The 10,703-nt window shown below is 45.3% G+C and overlaps 1 protein-coding gene across 4 annotated transcripts in view; it reads left to right on the top strand.

Moving 5' to 3' along the window:
• Positions 1-434: 434 nt before the first annotated feature.
• Positions 435-10,703, top strand: part of LOC115167978 (tyrosine-protein phosphatase non-receptor type 12) — a 19,636-nt gene continuing 9,367 nt past the window's right edge. For 3 of the 4 annotated variants that reach the window (XM_029722789.1, XM_029722787.1, XM_029722786.1), the window contains exons 1-12: positions 435-792; positions 2,643-2,751; positions 2,863-2,939; positions 3,049-3,144; positions 3,248-3,286; positions 4,022-4,093; positions 4,473-4,532; positions 4,817-4,959; positions 8,492-8,558; positions 8,732-8,809; positions 9,212-9,304; positions 9,636-9,763. In XM_029722789.1, coding sequence (XP_029578649.1) covers positions 667-792; positions 2,643-2,751; positions 2,863-2,939; positions 3,049-3,144; positions 3,248-3,286; positions 4,022-4,093; positions 4,473-4,532; positions 4,817-4,959; positions 8,492-8,558; positions 8,732-8,809; positions 9,212-9,304; positions 9,636-9,763 — 1,088 coding nt within the window. In that variant the 5' untranslated portion in view covers positions 435-666. The remainder of the gene's footprint in view (positions 793-2,642; positions 2,752-2,862; positions 2,940-3,048; positions 3,145-3,247; positions 3,287-4,021; positions 4,094-4,472; positions 4,533-4,816; positions 4,960-8,491; positions 8,559-8,731; positions 8,810-9,211; positions 9,305-9,635; positions 9,764-10,703) is intronic. The other variant, XM_029722788.1, reaches the window with a different exon arrangement.

Raw genomic sequence — 10,703 nt, 5'->3', positions numbered from 1 at the left:
GATGCGCTGTCCCTGTGCTCAGTGCCTGGAGGTCAGTGGACCAGCTAGACTGTGAAGGGGAATGCCAGACGGAAAGAGGGAGGGAGTTACCCGTCATACATGATCTGAGCCAACCTCCACCCCGCCCTGCCCCTCCCTCCTGGCCCTCCCTCTCTCCTCTTAACTGTGTGTTCTGAATGTGGTTCAACAGGCTGGACCGCCTCCAGCACACTCTAGGGCTGGGCTGGAACAGCTGTTCAAGCATGTGTGTATGTACATGTGTCAGTACATCTATGTCTATCTTCGTTTCTATCTCTCTGTGTCTGTGTCTATGTCTGCCTCTCTCTCTCTTTCTCTCTCCCTCACACACACCCTGCTGAGGTGCTTCCTGAACAGGGCTCGCTCTAGGACCCAGTGAGAGAGAGACTAGGGGGCGCGGTGATATTTTTAATCTGACCACAGAGCCTGTTAACTCGCTGCTGCTGTTTCCTCGAAACTGAAGACAGCTCTGACAGAAGTGCCTTGTGCTTTAGCATAGTCCCTCATCCTCAGTGTGATACTAACTGCTGTAGGGTAGTACCCCAGGCCGCTTGGAGCAGAGACACCCCCAGGCCCCAGACAGAGGGCCCCCCCTCCATGGCCCAGTGGCCCTGTGTGTCCTGACATGCCAGGCAGCAGCAGCAGCACATGCCAAGCCCCAGCAGGCCAGCCATGGAGCAGCAAGCCTGGATACTGAGGGGCTTCCTGGCTCAAGTGGAGAGCAAGGAGGCTGAGGTGGAGGAGGCGGAGAGTGGCTTCACCGGGGAGTTCTTGGTGAGTTCTTCTCTTTATTTGATCACTCTGTTACAGCGGGGCTCCTCTCTCAGACACGGGACGGGTTCCGAGCTGTCTCACTTTATCAACAAGTGGATTAACTCTGTTGGCGTTGAAGTGGTGCGGTCTTTACCTCTGCTGTGATGCTGAATGTTTACAGTTTGTCTAAGCTTAGAGAGAACTGTGTGTGTGAGTGTATTTGTTTTGATGTGAGTGTGGGCGGACATAGAGTGCTGTTGTGATAAGCCAAACTGTTTCATTCCACTGAACAGAACTCTGTCAATGTCCCAAGAAGAATTGTACAAAAGAACGTCATGCTCAGAGGAGAGACATACTATTTACTGTATGTTGTGCTGTTTCTGTATGGGTTGTCAGTCAATCCCCGACGACTGCTTATTAGCTTCCTCTTACTGCACTGCTGCCTGTTTCTCAAGGCCCCCATACAAGGAAGGAGATCTACAGGCAAATGCAATGTTATTGATGTAGAACGAGCCCCCCTTCCACCATCACCCACCCACCCCACACACACACACACACACACACACACACACACACACGCACACACACACACACACACACACACACACACACGCACGCACGCACGCACGCGCGCTTAAACACACGCACGCAGACACGCGCACTCACAGTGACTGACTGACGCTTGCGCTACAAAGGCAAATGGATATGACAGAAGCCTGTTAGTAGGCAGCGTATACACGATGACATCAATCACCAGTGCACTTCAACTAAAACTCTGCGGTAACACTTTATTTGGAGAGTCCATCTGTAGACGTTCTACACACTGTTAGTAACATTTCAACTAACTACTAACTACTAACCCTAGCTCTAACCCTAACCCTTACCCTTATTCTAAACCTAACCGTAATCTTAGCAAGCAGTTTCTTATCAACAGTTTGTTGATAGTATGACAATCTGCAGTGCATCTACAGATGGAAAATCTGGACTATCCAGATAAAGTGTGACCAACTCCGCCTCGGGCCACCCCATGGTCCTGTTCCCATGGGTGGCATCACCTGTGGACCATCGCCATGGTGAGGAGTGACACCTCTGTGACTGAGGGTGTTGGGCCTACTCTCCTCTCCTCTCTCTCCGCATGCCGCACTTGTGTCATGCCCCTGCCGTCCTGACCACCCGGGGGAACAGAACTCACATCACTTCCTTGTGGAACAAAAAGAGCTCTATGGTCTGCAGGGTGCAGATGTCTGCTCCCGGCCTGCTCTGCATCAGCCTTGTGTTAGGGCTGTCTGTGAGAACTGGGCCTGAACAAAAAGACCAGTGTGTTTGAGATACAGAGGACCAGGAAGGGACACTTTATTTGGAGTGTCACTCATTCACTACTAATTGGAATGGAGTCACTGATGACTGGAAGTCCTCTCTTAGTCTGTGACTAGGGCTGTTTCCAGTAAGCTAATGTCTGTACGTTTGAGCCATGCCAGAGCTGATAAAAAGCTTTGGCAGTAGCAGTGGTGTCACAGTGTTACCCACAGAGTGTACAGGGTGTGACTATAACACTGCATTTAGCTCAAGGGAGGAGTGACAACTTATTGCAGCTCAACTGTCTCTCCTCTTAATTAACACTGAAGAGAACTGTAAATACAAACCATGGTGGGCAGTTACTAAACTCAGACATGGGAACTGTGACAACTGCAACCTCATTGTCTGTATGGCTACTTACTTCCAGTTCCCCAGAGGAACAAGGTAATTAGACACCCTCACATTTAGCCACATAGATCGAAGTGTTAGCCAGACTGAGATAACCCCTTCCCTCCTTCACATGCAAACATATGTGTTGTGTTCTCTAATATTTACCTCACTTCCCTGTGTTGCAGAGGCTCAAACGCCAGTCCACCAAGTACCGCACTGACAAAACCTACCCCACAAAGATAGCAGATAAGCAGGAGAACGTGAAGAAGAACCGATACAAGGACATTGTTCCCTGTAAGTCAGCTTTTACCATTACAGTGGTTTGAAGTGGTATATTTATGCAGTACTCACTATAACTTTTCACTACTACATCTCACTACAATTACCATCCTCATTTCCCCTCAGTTGACCACAGCAGAGTGAAGCTGTCCCTTACCACCTCCAAGAACGATAACGACTACATCAATGCCAGCTTCATCAAGGTAGGGTGATGGGACTTTGTCCTGGTATACTAGATTGTACAATAGAAGAGTATTTGCAGCAGAGTTCCAGGTGGACAAGTGTGTGACACTTTGCTCTGCGTACCCCCAGGGAGTGTCAGGGGCCAGGTCCTACATTGCCACTCAGGGCCCTCTTCCCCACACCGTGCTGGACTTCTGGAGGATGCTCTGGGAGTACAACACAGAGGTACAACTCTGTCTGTCTGTCTCTCTCTCTCTCTCCCCCTGTCTCTCTTTCTCTGGTGGGGTTGGTGTACTGATGGACTGATGGTGATCTTGTCTTCTATCAGGTCATAGTGATGGTTTGCAGGGAGTTTGAGATGGGCAGGGTAAGTCACTCTCTATGCTCATGTACACTATACACGTCTCTATTATTACACTCAGTGGTGGAAAAAGTACCCAATTGTCATACTTGAGTAAATAGCTTAATAGAAAAGGAATCAAGTAAAAGTGAAAGTCACCCAGTAAAATTCTACTTGCGTAAAAGTCTAAAAGTATTTGGTTTTAATATACTTAAATATCAAAAGTAAAAGTAAAAAGTAAAAGTAAAATACTTAATATCAAAAGTAAAAGTATGAATAATAAAAAAATCCTTATACAGGTATTAAGCAAACTACACAATTTTCTTGTTTTTTAAATTTACGGATAGCCTGGGGCACACTCCAATACTCAGACATAATTTACAAACTAAGCATTTGTGTTTAGTGAGTCAACCAGATCAGTAGGGATGACCAGGGATGTTGTCTTGATAAGTGTGTGAATGGGACCATTTTCTGTCCTGCTAAGCATTCAAAATGTAATGAGTACATTTGGGTGTCAGGGAAACTGTATGGGGTAAAAAGTACATTATTTTCTTTAGGAATGTAGTGAAGTAAAAGTTGTCAAAGATATAAATAGTAAAGTAAACTACTTAAGTAGTACTTAAGTAGTACTTTAAAGTATTTTTACTTAAGTACTTTACACCACTGCTTACACTGCATTTCATAGTCAAATAATGTGTTATTAAAATGGTCAGTGTTGTGGCTTTATGCGCACTGAAGACTGTTTGTGTTACTCTTTTGTAGAAAAAGTGTGAGCGCTACTGGCCAAAGAAACAAGAGGAACCTTTTGTGTGTGACCCGTTTACAATTTACTGCGTGAGTTGTAGACTACTTCCTCTCTCTTTCTCGCTCTCTGACCACTTCCTGATTTGGTTGGTCAAATGGCCTCTTAACCATAACTAGGTTATCTACACTACAGTGATCAGTAGTCATGAATGGTAGATGAATGCAACCTTTGAAAATCCAGATACAGGCACTTAAAAAATATGTTGATGTGCTTAGTATTTTTGCTATGGGATTCTAATTTCTGGGGTTCTCCTCAAACATGCCTGAAATATGCCTAAACATTGTCAATCACTCACGTGTCAAGTAAATGTAGTATACTAATGTCATTCTCAGGTTAAAAAGACTAGCGTCTGCAGGTTTTCTGTGTGAAAATAATGCTGAACTGACAACTCTGTGTGTTTGTGTACAGGACTCAGAGGAGAGTAAAGGAGACTATGTGAGCAGGAACCTAAGAGTGACCTACCGCAATGTAAGTACTGTTTATACCCTTACTATAAACTGAGATGCAGCTTTAATTAGAAACTATCATGGATAGAATCTGCGGACATAAATGCTTAAAAACGCAAGGTTGTGATGGAATATTTTGTGGGTGGAATTGTAGTGTACTTTGGTGCCGAGCATGTCAGTAATAAATCCCCTCAAAACTAACATCACACGAGGGAGGGGTAAACAGGAAGCCCCGTGTGAGTACACAGGTCTCCTGGTGTCTCTCTCTGTCTGTGTTAACATTGAACTTTGTTGTTTGTCCCTTAGTGGAGTCGTACCCTGAGACAGCTGCACTATATCAACTGGCCGGACCACGGTGTCCCAGACACCATCCCTCCGATCCTGGAGCTTCTGCAGGAGATGAGAGCTTACCAGGCCCATGAGGATGTACCCATCTGTATCCACTGCAGGTCAGCTCTCCAACCCCCCCCCCCACCACCACCACCACACACACACACACTGAATCACACCATACTTTAAGTTAACTGTGTACTGTGTGTATGAATCATTGTCTGATACGGAGACACAATAAACCATCTCAAAGCACAGAAAGTTAGGTTCCCTTTGCATCTAATGCTAGGCAGTCATATATCTCTATCTATGATGCTGTGGGGTCCTTTCTCATGAAATAGTCATTGTTCCGTAGGTGGAACACATTCTTGTGGGCCTCCTGTTGTAGACCCCTTTATGCTCAGGCACCTCCCTCTTCTCTTAGACACACAGACAGGAAGTGTTTGTGGGCGGATGGCCATCAGGCGACAGTGGGTGTTACAACAAACACTCGTATATCTTTTCCTTTTCTCTTACTGTCTCTGGCCATGGTTACAGCTAACACATTAACTCAAATGTACTTAGCACTGCATGCTAAGCCACGTGGAGTGAAAAGGTAACCTATTGTAAGTCCGTTGCTTATCTGAGGGCCTAGTGGTGATTTTGTGTTTTTCAACACTGTCCTCCTTTAATAACTCTGTTGACTGACTTTCGTGAGTAAGACACGAGAGAGAGAACAGCACTTTTTTTCCATACTATGACCACAGTGACACACGGAAATTCCATCGGTGGCGACAGGCCTCCTCTTTGAAAGTTGCTCAACGTGTTTGTCATAGGCTTGAGTCAAGTGTTGCATGACACTCCAGAAAGAAGACTCAACAGATACATCCTCAAATGCATCAGGAGTTTTCCACAAGATACGTTATCCCCTCTCTCTGTTCTCTATAATAAGACTATGATAGACAGTCTTTAGCACCCCATTTTAGGCCCAATTGCGAGAGATGATTTACCCCAGTCAGATGGCATTACACTTCAGAAGTCAGTGAATAGAAGTGTCCGTGTACCAGGCTGACATCCAGGCGTGGTTTACAGGAGGCATCACAGATAGATGAACCACCAGGAACGGAATGTTCAGTCATAGGTATCAGGCATGCCCGTGCCATAGACCCATGCTCTCCTCTCTACTCAGTCAGTTGACCCACGGGCAGGAATGAGGATAGGAAAGTATTACCGTATGAAATGACAGATCTGCTTACACACGTTTTCCTTGGAACAGTTCACTCTCCACGGGAGACTGGGCTGCCCTCATATCACCTACCGTTGAAGTCGGAAGTTTACATACACCTTAGCCAAATACATTTCAACTCAGTTTTTCACAATTCCTGACATTTAATCCCAGTAAAAATTCCCTGTCTTAGGTCAGTTAGGATCCCCACTTTATTTTAAGAATGAGAAATGTCAGAATAATAGTAACGAGAATGATTTATTTCCGCTTTTATTTCTTTCATCACATTCCCAGTGGGTCAGAAGTGTACATACACTCAATTAGTATTTGGTAGCATTGACTTTAAATTGTTTAACTTGGGTCAAACATTTAGGGTAGCCTTCCACAAGCTTCCCACAATAAATTGGGCGAATTTTGGCCCATTCCTCCTGACAGAGCTGGTGTAACTGAGTCAGGTTTGTAGGCCCCCCTGCTCGCACACGCTTTTTCAGTTCTGCCCACAAATTTTCTATAGGATTGAGGTCAGGGCTTTGTGATGGCCACTCCAATACCTTGACTTTGTTGTCCTTAAGCCATTTTGCCACAACTTTGGAAGTATGCTTGGGGTCAATCATTGTTCATTTGGAAGACCCATTTTGTCACGACTTCCGCTCGGCGTCGCCAGTCTTCTAGCCATCATTGATCCACTTTCATTTTCCATGTGTTTTGTTTTGTTTTTCCTCACACTTGGTTTTAATTCCCTCAATCACTTGTTGTGTATTTAACCCTCTGTTCCCCCCATGTCTTTGTGTGGGATTGTTTATTGTAAGTGCTTGTGCACGTGTTGATTGGTGCGCGACGGGTTTGTACCCATATCTTGTTATTTTTATGCCGTTGGTTTTGCTATTAAACTGCTCCGGCTATTACCAAGTTCTGCTCTCCTGCGTCTGACTTCCCTGCCACCGGTTACGCACACCTTTACACATTTGCGACCAAGCTTTAACTGCCTGACTGATGTCTTGAGATGTAGCTTCAATACAACCACACAATTTCCTTCCTCATGATGCCATTTTTTTGTGAAGTGCACCAGTCCCTCCTACAGCAAAGCACCCCCACAACATGATGCTGACATGATGCTGCCAGCCCCATGCTTCACGGTCGGGATGGTGTTCTTCGGCTTGCAAGCCTCCATCTTTTTCCTCCAAACATAACGATGGTCATTATGGCCAAACAGTTTTATTTTTGTTTCATCAGATCATAGGACATTTCTCCAAAAACTACGATCTTTGTTCCCATGTGCAGTTGCAAACCGTAGTCTGGCTTTTTTATGGAGGTTTTGGAGCAGTGGCTTCTTCCTTGCTGAGCGGCCTTTCAGGTTATGTGGATACATTTTACTGTGGATATAGATACTTTTGTACTTGTTTCCTCCAGCATCTTCACAAGGTCCTTTGCCGTTGTTCTGGGATTGATTTGCACTTTTTGCACCAAAGTACGTTCATCTCTAGGAGACAGAACGTGTCTCCTTCCTGAGCGGTATGACAGCTGTGTGGTCCCATGGTGTTTATACTTGCGTACTATTGTTTGTACAGATGAACGTGGTACCTTCAGGCGTTTGGAAATTGCTCCCAAGGATGAACCAGACTTGTGGAGGTCTACAATTTGTTTTCTGAGGTCTTGGCTGATTTATTTAGATTTTCCCATGATGTCAAGCAAAGAGGCACTGAGTTTGAAGGTAGGCCTTGAAATACATGCACAGGTACACCTCCAATTGACTCAAATGATGTCAATTAGCCTATTAGAAGCTTCTAAAGCCATGACATCATTTTCTGGAATATTCCAAGCTGTTTAAAGGCACAGTCAACTTAGTGTATATAAACTTCTGACCCACTGGAATTGTGATACAGTGAATTATAAGTGAAATAATCTGTCTGTAAACAATTGTTGGAAAAATGACTTGTGTCATGCACAAAGTAGATGTCCTAACCGACTTGCCAAAACTATAGTTTGTTAACAAGAAATTTGTGGAGTGGTTGAAAAACGAGTTTGAATGACTCCAACCTAAGTGTATGTAAACTTACGACTTCAACTGTACCTGAGCTGTTGAGTAGAGTCTGACGGTCTATCTGTCAGTTAGGCTGTGTGGGCCAGGAGCAGGAAGGACCAGGCCTGCAGGGACAGGCAGCAGAATGTATGTGCCAGATCAGAGCTGACAGTGTTGACAGCCAGGGCGTTAATAGCAGCCTGCAGTGCAGTGAATGCTCACACTGTGTACACTCACATACACTGCTGTTTGCAGGTTGGGGTGCTAAAGCGCTATTACACATTAATAGCTCAGCAAGGCTTTTCATCACGCTAGGTGAAAAGAGTTTGTACTATCAAAAATGAATGTATATTGTACTTGTTTGTGGTTCTTAATTAATGTACTGTATTTTAGGTTAACCTTGTTTTCTTCCTGTTTGTCCCTGCAGTGCTGGCTGTGGAAGAACAGGAGCACTGTGTGCCATCGACTATACCTGGAATCTGGTGAAAGCACAGGTGAGATAACTGTACCTGCCCTACCCTATACAGTACCATCTCCTCCGAACCAGAGTGCGAGCAGAGGACCAAAGACTACTTTATCTATGTCGTGCTATACTGAAAGATACCGTTTCTGTAACTGTATGTGTCACCTTACTGATCATTACCGACGCCTTTGTGTTAACTTCCAGCTGCTCACAGAAGACTTCAACATCTTTGACCTGGTCAAAGACATGAGAACACAGAGGCCTTCTGTGGTTCAGACCAAGGTAGTGTTCTCGCTTCGTATTCTTCATAGGGTTTTTACATAGAACCACATGCATCAACACATCCGTTGTGACAGGCTTTTTTTAGACTGAGTGTGTGTTTTCACTTCATAGTGCATTTTAGCATAATCACATACAGCACATACAAACTGTGTGACATGCCTCTATCTGAGCTATTATCACAAGGTCAGTAGCGCCACATTATCTGATGCCAACCCACTCAAAGCCTTAATCTGTAACAAGTAGAGCCACATATTTTTTAGCAATCTCTAACGTTTGTAGCAACTCCCCATGTGCAATCTCTCATGACTATTTTGTTGGAATGCTTCACAATAATATCTTGCCGTGGCAACTGATAAGGGATCGATTGAACACTAACAGAACTGGTTTTGTGTTTAACTACAGGAACAGTACGAGCTACTGTACAGAACCATCAAGTTCCTGTTTGAGAAGTACCTGCAGTCCATGGCACCAGTCCCCCCCTCCTGTACAGAGGAGGTGAGACAGACTGCCTGTTTGAGGGGATCAGTTTGAGCAAGGCGAGGCGCAGAATCACTGATTTTGTTCACCTAATGAGTAGTTATTTGGGATGAAAGGTGATTTGTAGATCCGGGATTCTGCGCAGGTCGTCTGTTATGTAGTCTACTTCAAACACGGACAAAGACTCTTGCTAGGGGAACCAGGCTGGCTGTTTGGTTACGTGGTAGCACCAGTTAAACCACAGGCAGAGGAACACAGCAAAACAGACTACGACCAGTGATCTGTGTTTTATGTAAATACTGTCTCAGAGGGGGAGTGATTAAGCATGCAACTCTGTTGAACTGTTTAGGTGCCAGCGGCCCCCTCACCCCCTACAGCCAGTGACAGTGAGCTCTCTGACCTCAGTGAGGAGTCTGAAGCTGAACAGGAACCAGAACCTGAGCCCCAGCCTAAAATGGAACCACAGACAATGCACAGGTACAGCACAAGACTTTTCCCCCCATCAACCATAGATCTGACAAAGTTTTTTTCACGGTGCATTACTGTAAACCTTGAAGCATATCTCTATAGCAAAATACACTACATGACCAAAAGTATGTGCTCACCTGCTCGACGAACAACTCATTCCAAAATCATGGTCATTAATATGGAGTTGGTCCTCCCCTTTGCTGCTATAACAGCCTCCACTCTTCTTGGAAGGCTTTTCACTAGATGTTGGAATATTGCTGCAGGGACTTGCTTCCATTCAGCCACAAGAGCATTAGTGAGATCGGGCACTGATGTTGGGCGATTAGGCCTGGCTCTCAGTCAGCATTCCAATTCATCTCAAAGGTGTATGATGGGGTTGAGGTCAGGGCTCTGTGCAGGCCAGTCAAGTTCCTCCACACCGATCTCGGCAAACCATTTCTGTATGGACCTTGCTTTGTGCACAGGGGCATTGTCATTCTGGAACAGGAAAGGGCCTTCCTCAAACTGTTTCCACAAAGATGGAAGCACAGAATCGTCTAGAATGTAATTGTACGATGTAACGTTAAGATTTCCCTTTACTAGAACTAAGGGGCCTAGCCCAAACCAGGAAAAATAGCCCCAGACCATTATTCCTCCTCCACCAAAACTTACAGGTAGCATTCTCCTGGCATCCGCCAAATCCAGATTTGTCAGTGGGACTGCCAGATGGCGTTTCCACTGCACATGAGCCCAATGGCGGCGAGCTTCACACCACTCCAGCCAATGCTTGTCATTGTGCATGGTGATCTTAGGAAACCCATTTCATGAAGCTCCCGACGAACAGTTCTTGTGTTAACGTTGCTTCCAGAGGCAGTTTGGAACTTGGTAGTGAGTGTTGCAACTGAGGACAGAGCATTTTTACATGCTACGCGCTTCAGCACTCGCTGGTCCCGTTCTGTGAGCTTTGGGG

This window comes from Salmo trutta, chromosome 30 (assembly GCF_901001165.1).
Source record: "Salmo trutta chromosome 30, fSalTru1.1, whole genome shotgun sequence".
Taxonomy (NCBI): Eukaryota; Metazoa; Chordata; class Actinopteri; order Salmoniformes; family Salmonidae; genus Salmo; species Salmo trutta.
This window is presented reverse-complemented; position numbering and strand designations above follow the sequence as displayed.